The sequence below is a fragment of the Euprymna scolopes genome, chromosome 21 (genome assembly GCF_053919585.1).
Source record: "Euprymna scolopes isolate OS-2025 chromosome 21, ASM5391958v1, whole genome shotgun sequence".
Classification (NCBI taxonomy): domain Eukaryota; kingdom Metazoa; phylum Mollusca; class Cephalopoda; order Sepiida; family Sepiolidae; genus Euprymna; species Euprymna scolopes.
This window is the reverse complement of record NC_136502.1, coordinates 111,026,585-111,044,084: the sequence shown is the minus strand read 5'-3', so window position 1 is coordinate 111,044,084 and position 17,500 is coordinate 111,026,585. Positions and strand designations below refer to the sequence as shown.

At 33.6% G+C, this 17,500-nt stretch overlaps 1 protein-coding gene across 4 annotated transcripts in view; it reads left to right on the top strand.

Moving 5' to 3' along the window:
• The window catches only part of LOC145242985 (protocadherin beta-16-like), a 470,505-nt gene that overhangs the window by 427,942 nt on the left and 25,063 nt on the right, over positions 1–17,500 (top strand). For 2 of the 4 annotated variants that reach the window (XM_080106104.1, XM_080106105.1), the window contains one exon: positions 734–857. The exons of 1 other annotated variant lie outside the window; for it this stretch is intronic. In XM_080106104.1, coding sequence (XP_079962230.1) covers positions 734–857 — 124 coding nt within the window. The remainder of the gene's footprint in view (positions 1–733; positions 858–17,500) is intronic. One more of the 4 variants, XR_013862833.1, reaches the window with a different exon arrangement.

Genomic DNA, 17,500 nt, shown 5'->3' with positions numbered 1-17,500 from the left:
AGATTAGAGGTTACATCGGCCGAAACTTAGGAAAATGGCACTCAGGATGGGAACAGTAGTCCGAAGAATTCAAATATGAATATATTTTCTTTAATTGCAGATTTGGTAACTATCGGTAATTTTGAGTTCAGCTTCATTTGCCAATTGATCATGAAAAGAGTGACACCCGAACAGCGTTTGCAGATTGCAAATGATACGATCAATTTACTGAGAGAAACATTTGATGAACGAATAATTTCACGAAATGAACGTGTCAACTGGCCACCTCGTTCGTGCGATTTAACCTAATTAGACTATTTTCTTTAGGAATATGAAAAGTTCCATGTCTACGCTAATAAACCAGACACAATAGACCACTTGAAAGACAACATTCAACGTGCTATTTAATGCATAGATTTTGTGAAAATTAAACCTCTAGATTACAACATATACGCGCGAGCTCAAAATTGCATTAAAATTATAAATGGAAAAAATTAATCTTTGGAATAAACCACATATTTTGTATGATAAAACATATTTGTCTGTGATTTATTTTAATTTAAAGTTCGCCGGCTCTTAAAAATAAACACCCTATAGATTCAGCATTTCTTGGGTGCTTTTAGTGTTGGACACACACAGACCTAAACTGCTATTTTTATATCAGACTAGTAAAAAGAAAAAAAATATATATATGTGTATGCAGCACTCTGTGGTATAACGCAGTGCTTTAATTCTGTGTGTTGTTTCTTCCCAGGAAATAGGAGGGACATCTGTTGGTGAAGATATTGAAAAAAAGAAGTTCATGATCCCAGAACATCAAAGCGAAAGCGAAGATAGCTGGAGTGAAGGCGATACTGGGCACAGTGGCAAGATACCAGGTAGGTATCGAGTCAGAGTCATTTCAGCTTAATCTGGCTAGCTGCTGCTAGAGTAGGGCAGATCAATTTATGTATATGTGCCTGCGTAATTATGTCTCTATATCTTATATATAAAATAAAGCCAGTTGTTTCTACTGTATATTTGTAATTGATAGTTGGGGGTTGTTTTTGTTTAACGGCATATCTACCCTTTTCTGATTATTTAATGCCAAATCCAGTCATTTTGAAAAAAGGTTTTATGCTTCAAGTTCTTTATACCTTCAAATATTTATTCGTCGTGTTTGGTTTGGTTGTTTTGTTTTACGGCATATCAACCCTTTTCAGGTTATTTAATGCTGAATCCAGTAATTTTGGAAAATAGTTTCTATGCTTCAAGTTCTTTGTATCTTCAAATATTAATCCATGGAACTTGGTTTGGTTGTTTTGTTTTGCTTTGTTTTACGGCATATCAACCTTTCTCCAGGTTACTTAATGCCGAACCCAGTAATTTTGAAAAAAGGTTTAATGCTCTAAGTTCTTTATAGCTTCAAATATTTATTCATGTAGTTTGGTTCGATTGTTTTGTGGAAGAAAATTATTGTTTTTGTTTTTGCAGAACATGATTGAGTTTTGCCCAGAGAAAAAAAAACAATAACATCAATGTTTGGTGTATTTTTGGTCAAGTAGCCAGTATCTTTACACAGCCTGATCTGGTAGCACCAGATGTTCTAACATATAATACCACTTCGAGCCTAAGTGGACCTACAAATAATCTATAATATAAACCTCACCTGTCTGTTTAAATGCATGTATGTATGTATGTCTGCCTTAAACTCTCGACAGAAGTGACGGATTTTCACGAGATTGGTATCCTTTTTAAGCTCGACCCTTCAGACAACAAATAGCGAAAAATTGGTCAAAAACATTAACTCCTTAAGCCTCACCTGGCCACATTTCTACAGGGAGGAGTCGCTTTTTTCGTCGGTATTTTCGAAAGTCATCCCCTTTTTTCGATTGACTAGCCTTAATTTAAATCTATGTCACTTTCGGTTTGGCGATGGATGCAACAGCAAAGACGTCATGTTTTTTTTCACGTTCTTTTCCTCCTTCGCAGTACGGGTTTGAGCCTGCCGATCAACTACCACTTTTTCCCCCCTCAACACATGACTCCAAACACCCGAGTAACGCAGGGCACTCAGGCTAGTGGTTACTAAAGGGCAACTCCACATTCCCCACAGCTACCAAATGGGATCTCACCTTTTTTGTATTTCCAATTGATTTCAGTATTTTAATATGTAATCAATATTTTATTTTCGATTAGTCATAAATAAAGGAAGGTGGATGAGTTTTTACTCTTACACTCATAAGTTCTCTTACTATCACCCAGAACACCGGATAAAATTTTAATAACAGAAATCTTTTCGATATTCACCGTTAGTAAATTCTATTCTAAATGTTTTCATTGTTTAAAATGTATCTCTGTTGAATAAATATCTTTCAATAATAACCTATTTATTTTTAGAATATCATAACCGATAAAATAATTGCGACATCAAACAATAAATGAAAAACAATGATAAAAAATGTTGCCAGTATTCACTCCTCACATGCAGTCGAACAGGATCGCCATTTGTAAGCTTGTTTTCATTGGCTATTACCTATTGCTTAGTTCCATACTTTTTTTTCCTAAAAACAAGCTTAAATATTTTAAATAGCAATATTAACCAGTTTTACATATATTTTTTCTGCATGGTTCACACTAATTAGGCCACCTGATTATATATATATATATATATATATATATATATATATATATATATATATATATATATATATACATACATACATACACATATATATATACTTCATTTACTCACATAAAATTAATATACGAAAGTATAAATTTATGCGTAAACTTTAAGCACTTACTTCAAAAGTGCTCAATACGTAGGTAGAGCTAGTTAGTAAGTTATAAGCCTGAAGAGTCCTAGAGTCGATGAAACGCAGAATATTCAGTGTAGCTTAATCGCCATATATATTTTATAACTTACTATATATATATATATATATATATATATATATATATATATATATATATATATATATATATGGAGAGATGAAAAAGGAACGAACCAAGTTATATGTTCATCAACACTTCATTCTTATTTCATGACTTCCTCAGAGTGATTAAATTGAAGAAAATAAAATTTGACCGGTCCGCATACAAAGAAACAAGGTCACACACACACACACACACACACACACACACACACACACACACACACACACACACACACATATTCCTGTTTCCTACATATTTTAATCACAGAAAATAAATGCCGAAATATTCTTCAGATTTGGGATTGAGTTATGTTTAAATTACTTCCATTTTGAAACTATTACATAGTCCATTCTAAACAAACGAAAATATCACAATGAGCAATAATTCTATTCAATTTGTGGTTGGAGAAGAAAAAGAGAAAAGTAGAAACGAGAAATAAGGATTGTGAAAAGGGGTAGAGGGAAGAGAGAAAATAGAAAGTGGCGTATTTTGGATATTGTCTTATGTTTAACTACTTTTTAGTCACTTGTATGTGTGTGTGTGTGTGTGTGTGTGTGTGTGAGAGAGAGAGAGAGAGAGAGAGAGAGAGAGAGAGAGAGAGAGAATTCTTTCTCATCGTTCCGAAACGACTGTGCCTATCTTTTGCAAATTTCATACAAAGGTAATTTATTCTTAGATATGTTTTTATCCAATAAGTATCGAAAAAATTGAAAAAAATTCGATCTTAAAAAGTCTTTCTCCTTTTTCTGGTCAACCATTTTCTACTGACCAGGTTCAACGTTGTTTTATATATATCGACCGTGTTTGAATTTTACCATTCTTGGATTTTTTACCTTTCACCGGACTATCCATTCATGTGAAATCTTTTCATTATTTTTTCTTTTACCTCCTATTCCCCTTACCTCACCCTTTTTTTAACCAAGTAAGATCTGTGACTTACTTGTGGTTCCATTAAATACTTTTACATGCAAAATACAATCCCGCATTTTGCTAATTCCTGCCCTCTGATGAGAAGGAGAGTATTTCTTCGAAACTCTGCAGATTAAGGACTATCCACTTATCTTGTGCTTCCTTTTTAAAATTAAATATGTTTTTAACTCTTTTTCAAGATGATTTTTAACATGTTTTATTAATCATTTGTTCATATATATATATATATATATTAATGCTAGGACGATTCCAATATTTTTCCCGATTCCGATACAATTACCGATTCTGTACTAAATTCCCAATTCCGAGAGAATTACCGATTTCGATTCTTTATAAATCTCTAAATCGTTTTTGTTACCAAGTAAGATCTATGACTTACTTGTAGTTTCATTTAATACTTTTGCAAGCAAAATCCGATCCCGCATTTTACTAAATCCTACCCTCTGATGAGAAGGAAAGTATTTCTTCAAAACTCTGCGGATTAAGGACTATCCACTTATTTATTTTTATATATATATACTTTCACTACACCGATGAAGATTGAAGGGTCGGTCGAAAATTATGTACGTGCAAAAAAAGTTTTTTTTTTTTTTCATAATATTATTTTGTATTCCTGCACGTCACCAATTGAAAACGAATAAAGAAAAGTTATAAGCTTTTATACTTTTCGTATTCTTTTTTTATACATTTCCATTCACACACACACACACACACACACACACACACACACACACACACACACACACACACACACACACACATATATATATATATAACTACTTCATCGCCATATATATATAACTATTAATCGCTATATATATTTTATAAATTACTATATATATATATATATATATATATATATATATATATATATATATATATTACAAATTACATCATGTTAATGTCAGCGATCCTAATATACTCATTAAATTCTGTGAGAATAAAATGTCAGAAAATATTTGTATTTCTGTTAACAAAAATGGTCTCAATAAAATGCATTTAAAAATAAGAAAAGAATAACTTTTGACTGTCATTGGTGTTTTTTCTCGTTAAAGAAATAATTTATTGTTAATGAAAAGTGTTGAGAGAATATATAGAATATACTTCATCCTATTCATACATGTGTGTGTTTGTGTGTGTGTGTGATAGAGAGAGAGAGGAGGGACGGAGGGAGGGAGGGAGAGGGCGCTTGTGCAAGCACAGTGAAAGAGAGAAAAACCTTCCCTAAAAAACAAAACTGACCAAAAAGCCATTATCTGAATGTCCACTGGCATTTTCCCTATCTCTGAACCACAAGACCACTAACCCAACCTCTTCTCCTCCCGACTGTTACTTAACCCCAAGACCACCAGCATTCTCACTTGCTCAACCCCTCACTTAACCAGCAGCAGCAGCAGTAAAAATCCTTCGATATTTCTCGCCTGCAATTTGCTACATCCTAAATTCCTTGTGCGCAACTTTCGGAGAATTGCATTTTCTGGATTCAGATTAAGCCTTGGATTGTCTTGGGGAGGTTTGGGGGTGAGGGTTATCGTCAGAAGCCAAAAAAAAAAAAAAGAACAAAAAAATAAGCAAAAGTGCGTAAATGTTATTTGGTCAGAACACGCATATACAAATTGGAGGTTTCAGCTCACATATACGTAGACTTTATCAGGACAGAAAAGGGTTAGGGTCAGGGACAAGGAACGGAATTGGTTTTTGGGGAGCGTGTACTTGCTTGCTGGCATCAGCAAGTCTGTTATTCAGATTTTATGTGGACATATCCCCCCCCCCAAAAAAAAAACATGTTCACTGATATAACACTGACCATTTTTTTTGGCACATTCCTCAGAAATCACAAAGAGGCCCATTATTAATATATTAAGTATTATAAATATGTTAAGCATTACCAATAGGTTAAATATTATTAACATGTTAAGTTTGGCATAAGATGATGAGAATCCTCCCAAATGGGGTAATTTCATTAGATTGAAACATAAGAGGTGCTGGTTTGATCTAATGCATACCGATTTTTAAAATTTGATTTGAATCTTTAAAATTGGCTATATGAGTTCAAATCCTCTTGGATGTACTATGGTTATCAGCTTCCTTTTTTTTTTTTTTAGCTATTAACGACTCACGAATTATCAAGGCTAAAAGCCACTGAAGGATAAGAGTTAACGAGTTTGAATAAATTACACCTCTGCATTGTGTTAGTTTCTATAAATTACCTTTATATATACTAAACAATGCTTCAAGCAAACTATATTAACTTCGTATAGAAAATAAGTAATGTTAAGTAAAGTCAAATGTTAAAACTGTTGTTGTATCCCAATACAACAAGGAAAAGCCGTACTTCAATTCTAGATTGATAAATCAATTCAAATCTGCCGGTGTATGCTGCAGCTGTTAAATTAGCTAAATGCGTAAAACTGAGGTCTAATAGGCAGGAAAGGTTGCCCAAAACAGAGCCTGCTCCGGTGTTAGTACTCCATCTTAGGACCAGAGCCCTTGAGAAGAAAAAAATATGCTGGTGCTAGATTTTTTTCTGCCCCCCCCCCCCTTCCCAACACTGGTCATATCTAATTCAGTTGCTATATATTATTAGTGCTGCAGCTGAATATGTTGGATAATCCAGATTCCCAGGGAGTGACGTCAAACAAAAGGAAAAGGGGAGTCAAATTCTAGGACATAAAATCTCTGGTCAACGAGTTTAACCCACATTTTTGAAACAATACAGGTGATGTTGAAGTCATCTGGGCCAATAAAAAGATATACAGAGAGAGATAGGGTTTATATAGTGTATTCTAGAGATTCAATTTTCACAAACCACAATCTGCACATTAAATTAGACTGTATTGTCTTTCAAGTGGTCTATTGTGTCTGGTTTATCAGCGTAAACATAGGTCTTTACAAATCTCCCAAATCTGCAAGAAAGAACACATGTGCATACAAGTATTATGTTTTTTTCTAAACAGTTCAGAATTAGAAAAAAAAAACATAACGCTGGCGTGCACATGTCTCAGTTTCTGTATGAATTAAAATATAATGAATCAAAATATATTTATGCATATTTTACGACGGGGCAACGTCAGGTGGCTCGCTAATATCTAATAATATATAATGTTCATTCAGCTTCGGAACTAATAATAAAATACTCATGCTATTTTAATTTTGAACTTTGATATTCATGCCGCCCCCTCCCTCCTTGGTGCGATGCACCGGCTGCACCCCCACCTCTTGTGGGACTTGCTTAGGACATATTTGGCTCTTATACAGGTTTGCAAGGAATACTGTTATTTCAAATTTTATGGCATGTCAAGGCAATTATGTCATAGTTAAAAATCAATCATAACCGGATGACAAGAGAAATCATCTTTATTGACCTTCACCTATGATCTAATTTTCTATCCTATTTAATATACAGTTGTTTTTTATTTTAAGGCGGCGAACTTTAAATTAAAATAAATAACAGAAAATAATTGTTAATATACAAATATATCGGTTCTTCCAAAGATTAATTTTTGGATATTTATAATATAAATACAATTTTGGACATATAGCACCCCCGTGGCTCACATGTATATGATGTAATCTAGAGATTCAATTTTCACAAACCAAACTCTGCAAATTAAATTAAACTGTATTGTCTTCTAAGTGTTCTATTGTGTCTGGTTTATCAGCGTAAACATGAGACTTTACATATCACTAAAGAAAGTAATCTAATAGAGTTAAATCGCATGAACGAGGTGACCAGTTGGCAGTTGTCCATTTCGTAAAATTATTCATTCATCAAATGTTTTAAAATGATTTTCAAAATAAATTTTCAGATTCTGCAAAAGTTGTTCGGGTGATATTCTCTTCATGATGAATTGCCAAACCCAGCTGAACTGCAAATAACCGATAGTTGCCAAATCTGCAATTAAAGAAAATAGAGTTGTCAGTTTAAAGTTCGGCGCCTCTAAAAAGAACACATATTGGAGCATAATAAAAAGATGCATGGATTACTTGATGGGACAGATCAGTGTCATATTGTATAAGCATTAGTGTTGGGACGATTCCAATATTTTTCCCGATTCCGATACAATTACCGATTCCGATTCTTTATAAATCTCTAAATATTTAACTATAGAATTGTTATTTTCCTCGATTTCTGTAAAAAAAACAAAAAAACACATGTTAAATGTGCAGATATCTTCGTAAACGTAAAATTAAACTTGTGGAGGAGGATCTATAGATTTTAGCTTTACTGGTATTTTAAAATCAATAAATATTGATTATTTTATCATTATTACCAGCAAAAGAAAATCATATCTAAAAGGTAATTAAAAGAATCGTTTTGGCATCGGAAAATATTCCGATTAATCATTCTTCCACTGATAAGTATATTTGATTTTGTTTGATAGCATAACAAAAATCAGTTTCATGTTGTTTGCATTTCTCTTATATTTTCCTCTTCTTCAATCTTCTTTGAGTCATCTAGTGAGCTTGTTGAGCAGATGTTCCTATTTATTTTCCTCCCTACGAGGGAAGAGTTAGACACAAGGTTGATTTTTTAATGTGGGGGAAAATCCAGCTCCCCAAAACGGGGCACTCTGGATAGGAACAAAAATAAAAATTGTCTCCTCCACTGACCGAGGACAGAAAAGGCGAGATGCAGCATCAGAACAAATACTACACCATGATCTTGACCCATGCCTGTTGAGCAGATGTTTTCATTGTTCATTCTTCTCCAGGAATTATCTGTGCCTAAATCCAAACACAAGTATCATTTCTCCATGTAGAATTTAAGATTTAATTTCCTTTTACTTGAAAATGTATTTTCTTACAAATCGCATCTGGGCAAGAACTGCACCGTATCCTGCCTTGACAAAGTTCAAACCCGGTTTCAAAACCTAGTAAGGGATGCCTTTTTCTCTTCTTTGCAACCTCTTTCCCACAGAAGAGACTTTCTGTGTCTATCTCTGCTCTATCATTATGGCACGTGCTCGTCTGAGCTTCACTCTATGGTTTCCCCCCTTGCCAAACTTTCACAAAATCACTCATCTAGCTACAACCACTATCAACAATTTGCAGCACTCTCTATCTGTGCCTTAATCTAAATGCAGATTCCGTCAACAAAGCTTCTTTCCTAGAACTGCCCGCCTGTGTAACACTGTTCAACTGGCCTGCTTCCCAACCGACTACAATATGGCAGCTTTCAAGTCCAATGTAAATAAGTTCTTTAAATAATCCAAATTCCACCCAATCTACACGACTAATGATTACAACACTACCACCTTACATTTATTAACCCTTGTGCTGAACTTTCATAAAAAGCACTAGCTACAACCACTATCAACAATTTCCCTAACTCTCAATCTGTGCCAAAATCTAAACGCAAATTCCATGAACAAAGTGTCTTTCCTAGAACTGCTCGCCTGTGGAACTCTGTTTCATAGGCCTACTTTCCAGCTGACTCTAATATTTAACGATAGAGTTGTTATCGTTTCCGGATTCCAATAAAAACACATGTTAAAACGTTGTTGTTCAAACGTAAAAACAAATACAGTAACAGTATTTAATAACGAACAAGAAACTAAATAAATAAACTATAAAATAGGAAAATCGAAACTAAAAATAAAATAAAATAAAAATAATTCGCCCCCAACCATCCTGCACCCACCTTTATAACTAATCCAAAAAAAATTATAAATACATCACGCCTCAAAGGAAAAGAAAAGGAAAAAAAAACAACAACAATTGCTCCTGACGACACTCGGATGCACCCATAGAAAGCGCTTGAGAAAAATATGGCTGAACAACAACTTTTGGGCGCCATTCTATATAATATGCCCACCGAAATGTAAAAGACCGCTCCGCAAATCGAAAAAATATCCAGAAAGATCGAAAAAAGGAGTAACTCGGTCATGTTCAATCAGACGTGTCTAAAAACACACTTGTTGGGGTTGATTTATAGATCTTAGTTTTATTAGTAATTTAAACTTAATAAATATTTATTATTTAATTATTACTACCAGCAGTGGAAGATGTTGCTTTGAATAAAATTAAACAAAAATTGATAATTAAAGGAATCGTTTTTGGCATCAGAAAATATGCACAAATTTTTCCGATTCCAATACCGATTCTGACAACATAAAAAGTTCCGATTTTTTTAGTTTCAATTTTGATTAATCATCTCAACACTAATGGTTATGCATTTACAAAAAAACAAGTGAAGCATGCATGGTCCCCCGTGAATGCACAGTGAATGAGGCATAAAATAATGACTAAGTTCAGCATTTGCTCTCCCCCTCCCCATTTAGTCTCAAAAGTCTCCAGGGGACGTCAAATCCTGGTGAAAATGAACAAACGGTGCAGTTTTAGGCCTTAACATATGTAAATTTGAGTTCTGCACTATGCAAAAAAGAAATGACTAAGTCCATCATTTGCCCCCCCCCCCATATAGCCTCAGAAGTCCCCCAAGTCCTTAACATATTTAAATTTGAGTTCAACACTTTGCAAAAACTGCTAAATAGACATACACAGAAAAATTTGGACTAATATGGTAAAATAGTCCCAAAAATGGAGTGCTTTTATTAGCCCTAAAAGAGCCCCTGGGGCACACGCAAGAGTTATCGCGAAGTATAGACAAACAAAATTATATAGAAATCAGTTAGTTACAACTTTTCAGAAAATGCAAGGCATCAATTTTTTTTAATAAGCACAAAAGTGTTAATTTTAACCATTTTAACCTGAAAGGCACCCCTAAGGGGGCAACTGGAGTTTTCTCCGAAAATCCGTTCTGTTACTTTTTTACTCATATCATGTTTAATGTTTGTGCAAAATTAAAAAAAAAATTGCAAGGCATAGTTATTGAGAAAAGTGCGGACAGACGAACGGACGAACGGACAAGGGTGAAGTTACAGGTCCACTTTCCTTTTGTCGGGGGACCTCCCCAAAAATTAATATAAAAACTGTTTCTCCTAAAAAGAAATTAATGAATCAAAACGAAAGCATTTTCATCTGCTGACCTTGTTGTTGTTGTTATTGTTGCCGTTGTTGTTATTGTTGCCGTTGTTGTTATTGTTGTTGTCGTTGTCGCTGTTGTTGCCGTTAAGCATCATTAATGATGATCCCAAAATGTTAAGATGCAAAATATTCATTTTCCCCTTCAAGAAGGATATGGCTTACTTACGGGGTGGGGGGACCACGTGAAGGTTGCCAATATCCCTAAGTGAAAGTGTTTTTGGGGAATGACCTGGGTTCGAACTTTGTACACCCAGGTTGCCAGTCCGTATCGTTACCCACTGAGCCAGAGTCACCTACCTGTTGTTTCTGCTTCCACGATCTTTTATAGGTAATACAAGAAATAGTCTACGGCTAATTGAATTACGGGAAGTGTCAAATTGCCTCGAGAAGAAAGTCAACTAGTGTGAAAGATTCTATGAAAAATTCTTTGATGTCTGGCGATCTATGAAGCAGGTGATGCTGGCAGTTATCTGGGAAACTCTGTGGCCAATTGTGCTCTCAGAACATGAATAAAAATAGTACTTGTGTACACGTGCGTGCGCGTGGAGAAGAAAGAAATATACAACGATAGCACTAGCACAACCTTTAATAGAACAAAACTCCTGTTTGATTCCAGATAATCAATTCAACAATATCATCCTTAGATGAACGATTAACAGTACCTAATAGACTTTCATCATTTGAATATCAATCGTCATTACATAAAAACATATCGGGTCCTTGTACAGTTTAATCAAGACATTAAAAAATGAAAATAGCGAAAAAAAAAAAAAAACGTTATATTATACGCATCCGTTTTGAACTGAAGATCTCCGAAAAAAAAAAAAAAAAAATGAACTTAATTTGATCGAGTAGTTTTTTTTTTTTTTTTTTTTTACAGCGGAAAACACGTTTTTATGAGAGCACGTTGAAGGCAGACACCTTGGAATTTTTCTTAATTTTTGTTTGGAGTTTAGAAACGCCACGGGGAGATAACTCCAGTTAAAGCGCCGACACTCCCTCCCCATCTTTAATAGTAGCTTTTCTTCCTAAAAATCGAACCTTTTGCTTGGTATCATAACAAATTGTTTTTTCACTGTAAAAAAAAAAAACTACTTGATGAAATTAAGTGAAATTTTTTTTTTCGGAGAACTTCATTCCATAACGGATACGTACAATATAACCTTTTTTTTCGATGTTTTCATTTTGTAATGTCTTGATTAAACTGTACAAGTACAAAAGATTCCCTATCTCTACTATTATATAAAGGAACTTTGTCTGTGTGTGTGTGTTTGAGTTCGTTCCCTATGGACTCCAAAACAGCTTGGCCGAGTTTTATGAAATTCCACGCAAAGGTACTTTATATGCCTCGAAGTGTTTTTAGTTTTGGTTTGGTTGGTTGTTTTACGGCATATCAACCCTTTTCAGGTTATTTAATGCCGAATCCAGTTATCTTGGAGAAACATTTTTAAAAGAATTTTTTTTTTTTTTCAAGTCGGTTTCTATTAAACCCATAGTTATGGCCCTAACAGGTACTACCACTCCGGATCAGAGTAGACCTGGGAGCAATGGCAATTAAAGAGTGGCTCCACACTCCCCAAAGCCCACAAGCTGGGGCCTCACCATCGGATATAGTTTAAAGTCATATCCAGGACCTGAAGTGTTTTTTATCAGAATATCTTCGATAGGTACCGATAATCGATAATCGAAATAATTCAATAAAAGAAGAGACACGAGATTTTGATCAAAGTTAACGCCTTACACAACCTAACATTACAAGTACATCTAAGAAGTTTTATTACCACACAAGCTGAAAAACTCAATATATAAAATCAACAGTAGGTTCTTGGTTATGACAGTCGCGCGTTCAAAATGAATGTTTCTGTTTAAAGCACAATTGCACCATGATACTTGACTCTTTCATTTTAAACTTAAATTCAAGCCATTAAGTAAGGCCAGGCATATAAAATCAACCATAGATTCTTTAATATGACAGAGGCGCGTCTGAAACAAATGTTTCTATTTAAAACACAATTGAAGTATCATACTTGACTTTTGCATTTTCAACTTTAATTCAAGCCATTATATATGAAAATAATTTTATAAAATCAACAGTAGGTTCTCTACAGTGCAATGTAGATTACAATTGATTGTAAACTAAGTCAGTGTGAGAAGCATGTGAGCTTTCTCCCGGTGCACCAGATGGGGTCCCAACTAGAGCAGGCAATCAATCGATTTAAGTGAAAAATGGTCGATTTCACCGATTTCGATGACAATAAAAATATGGGAGTGTGAAACATTCGTTGATCATCATTTAATCTCGGGCAACGTCGACTTACTCTGCTAGTATTGTTATTTATTGGTGCAATAAGTAATCTGGAGTTGCTTCCCTTGTTTGAGGTTATCTCCCTTTGGAGGAAGTTTTAATCTACATATAATTATAAATAGTGATGCGTGTTACATAGTACATACGTAACTCGTCTTTAACTCCTTCCCCACTTCTAAACAAAGAATGGTAATAGATTCCCATAAGACATCAGACGTCATTAAATAATTTTTTTTCTTTTAGTATTTTGTCTGCTGGAACTTTGGAAGCAAAAGAGAATTTTACTTCAAAAATATAATATACCTTCGGGATACGCAAATACATTTACTGTTCCGAGTGACCTTCAAGTTTCTCTTGTGTGTGTAAAAATAATAAAACGGTAATAATATTTATAAGATGCGTCTATTTAATCTGCGCATTTAGCGCTATTATAAACTTTAACATGACAGACGGGCGGACAGAGCCTCTTATAGGTAAGAGTGGGCACGTTTAACAATGCAGTTTCAAAGTGAAGGGTGACCTGACGAAAATGCCACCCTCAGAAGCGTGAATAAAACTCACAATCTTTTCTGCAATTGAACCATATTCGGCATAAATAAACTTCAGTCTAAGCCTGACTTGTTCACAAAGTTTCAATCATGAATGTTCAACAGTCTTTGTTTTATCACTGTTCAATAATATGCAGGGGACTTTGATGATCGTCTCATCAGTAGGTGTGATCTTAAATGAGTTTAATCTCATCGGACCTTACCACCATTCCAGAATTTTAAAACTTTGGAGTTATCTCAAAGATAATACCTACCAAAACAATCCCCGAAATATTTCCGAACTGAGGGCTATTGTAGCCCAAATCAGGACAGTGCCAAGAAAGAAACGTCAGTTATTGATAATTTTACATGTTCTATTCAGATGTAATTATCATTTAAAGGGGGTAAAATAAAGACTGTTGGATATTCATGAATGAAACTTGATGGACAAGTCAGGCATGTACTGAAATTTATTTGCATGGAATTTGGTAGGATGGTAGGAATAAAGCAATCGATGACAAAAATCGAGAAAAAGACTGACTTTACTTTATATATTACATATAATAATATGCAGGGTGGAACGATAAAATCATGTCAATAGAAAGGACGATATAATTCCATTTCCCATCTAATAAAACCATTTTTTTTTTTGCAGACCATCTACTAGTTGGCCAGTTGTGTACAAATCTCAAGAGCGATAGGAGCCTTTTATCATATCTGAAATTGACACAATGTTCAACAAGCGAGATCAGAGATGCATCTCTGTACAACTCATAAGCATGAGTTGTACGGCATTCCGTTTCCAGTTATGACAACAGGACCATTGCAGGCACCCCAAAATGCATCACTGGATTGCCACGCGTAACAAGGACGTGCCCAGGATAATGGAAACAAAGTTCCCAGCCACAGTTATGGTCTTTGGTGTGGTTTTAAGTGAGGGCCACATCATGCCACCTCACATCTTCGAAATCAGCTTGAATGTCAACATCAAAATGTATCTGGGTGTGCTGAAGAGTATGGTGATCCCCTCGTGAAATCAGGTGGTTGCTGGCAGGCCCTGGATGTAGCAGTAGTACTCGGCACCAGCACGCAAGTCGAAAGAGACCCATGCTTGGTTTCAGGAGTACTATGACTTTGTATGCTTCTCTCACTGGCCCTTTCCTATATATACATACATATATAAAAGTGAACGTGTGTGTGTGTGTGTGTGTGTGTGTACATTTCCCTACGCAATAACTCTGTCAATTTTCAGTCTACAGACTCCAAATTTGAAATACAGGGTATTGAGATTTGGGAAAATCTTTGTAATCCATTTTCGGCCAGAAATTTGGTTGTTAAGTGGTCAAAGTTCAACGATTTGACATTTGAGAACTCTACCAAACTCCTCCGACAATTTTGGGTCTAAACGCTTGAAATTTTAGATAAAGGTTCCATAGACATGGCTCTAACTTAATAACTTGATTAGAGCCCCAAACAATAAATGTTAAGGGGTCATAATAAGGGTCAAAGTTAAAAAAATTGACCGCTTTTTGTTTTGCTCAACATACACATCCAAACACCCGAGCAAACCGGGATGAAATGTTAGTATAATATAATATAATATAATAATAATAATAATAATAATAATATATATATATATATATATATATATATATATATATATATATATATATATATATATATATATATATAATGTTATATATAACATAATATATATATATATATATATATATATTATGTTATATATATATATATATATATATATATATATATATATATATATAATAGACTTTGCGGAGATCTATCTGTATATATCTATATATCTCTCTGTGTCTGTCTGTCTGTCTGTCTGTCTCTCTCTCTCTCTCTCTCTCTCTCTCTCTACATATATATATATATATATATATATATAATAGACTTGTATGTATGTATCTATCTTTCTGTCTTTCTGTCTGTCTCTCTCTTTCTTTCTCTCTCACTCTCTCTCTCTCTCTCTCTCTCTCTCTATATATATATATATATATATATATATATATATATAATAAACTTGTATGTGTGTATCTATCTATCTTTCTGTCTGTCTGTCTGTCTGTCTGTATCTCTCTTTCTCACTCTCTCACTCTCATTCTCTCTCTCTCTCTCTCTCTCTCTATATATATATATATATATATATATATATGTGTGTATTTATATATATATATATGTGTGTATATATATATATATATATATATATATAGTATGTGTGTTGTGTCCCTTTAGATATTAATTATGTATTTTGATGTCTTCATTCGATGAGAACAATTCAATTATTTATCATAACGAAATATTCGTTCGAAGTGTCGAAGCTCAGTATGTACTTTTTTTTCTTTTCCAAAAACAATTATATCTCTTGGGGGGAAATACCATGCAATAAAAATTTCACTCTTTTTCAACTTTTGGCGATCGAGAATTCTAAATGCGGGAGGATCTCTTTTTCAACATCGACCTTTTTTTGTCTTCTGCTGCTTTCTCATTCTAATTTTAATTATCATTTTTTCTCTCTTTCTTATTTTTCAGAGAGATTTTTTTTACTTCTATTTTATTTTTTTTAATTTATTCAAATATTTGTTAATTGGGCATAAAATCAGACCCTAAATTTCAAAGATGGCGGCAGGTGTGTCAATTGAGTTATGGAAGCACAAAATGGATACAATACATCCGCTATTCTTCAAAATTGTTTATATATTAAGATTCATTTTTTGTTGATATATTTTTTCTAACATATGTACGTTTTTTCCAAATATAGTTGCGTTTCTTTTTTAAATGTACTATATTTAAATATGCTTTATTTCCATATACTTTATTTAAACCTGCGCAGTCTATTACGATCTTCCCCGATTAAAAAAAAATATTATTTTTATAGTCAACTATATTTGACGTTTATTTTTTTCACTCCGATTATAATAAAAATATATAAATTACGTAAACTTTCTTTATCAGTTGATTTTGTGTTTTTAATTGCATGAAAATATCTAAACAGTTTGACAAAATATAAACCTAGTTGAAATTTACAGAAAAAAATTGAAAAAAATATGCAATTAAAACACAAAATCAATTGATTAAAAAAAAGTTTACGTATTTTTATATATTTTTATTATAATCGGAGTGAAAAAAAAAATCAAATATAGTTAACTATAAAAATAATATTTTTCAAATCGGCGAGGGTCGTAATAGACTGCGCAGGTTTAAATAAAGTATATGTAAATAAAGTATATTTAAATGTAGTACATTTAAAAAAGAAAATGTCACAATATTTAAAAAAAAAAAACTAAATATGTTAGAAAAAATATATTAATAAAAAAAAAACTTAATATTTTGCCCAAATATATAAGTAAGCAGTTTTGAAGAATAGCGGAAGTATTGTATCTATTTTGTGCTTCCGTACTTCAATTGACAAACCTGCCGCCATCTTTGAAAGTTAGGGTCTGGTTTTATGCACTACAAATATTTCTTTTTGTTGCTATTTTTCTATTTCTTAGAATCATATTCTCTACCTTATTTTCCCTCCATTTTTGTTAAAAGATTTTCTTTCGTCCATTTTCCAGTTTCTTCTTCGTCTCCTACTTATATGTATTCTCTTTTATGGTCGTCGCCTCATCACATTCGCCCTGAATCGCCTCACAAATATGCTTCACGTACATACCTACTCTGCATCCATACCCAAATAGTAAAAAAAAAATCCTTCCACGATTTCTTTCACATTTAAGCTTCTCTCTTTATTGATAATTTCTAATGCAATATTCCTTAGTTCTTTTCACGCATATTTCTGGGTGAGTCCAGACTTATGATATTCGCGGTTAATGGCTAAGGA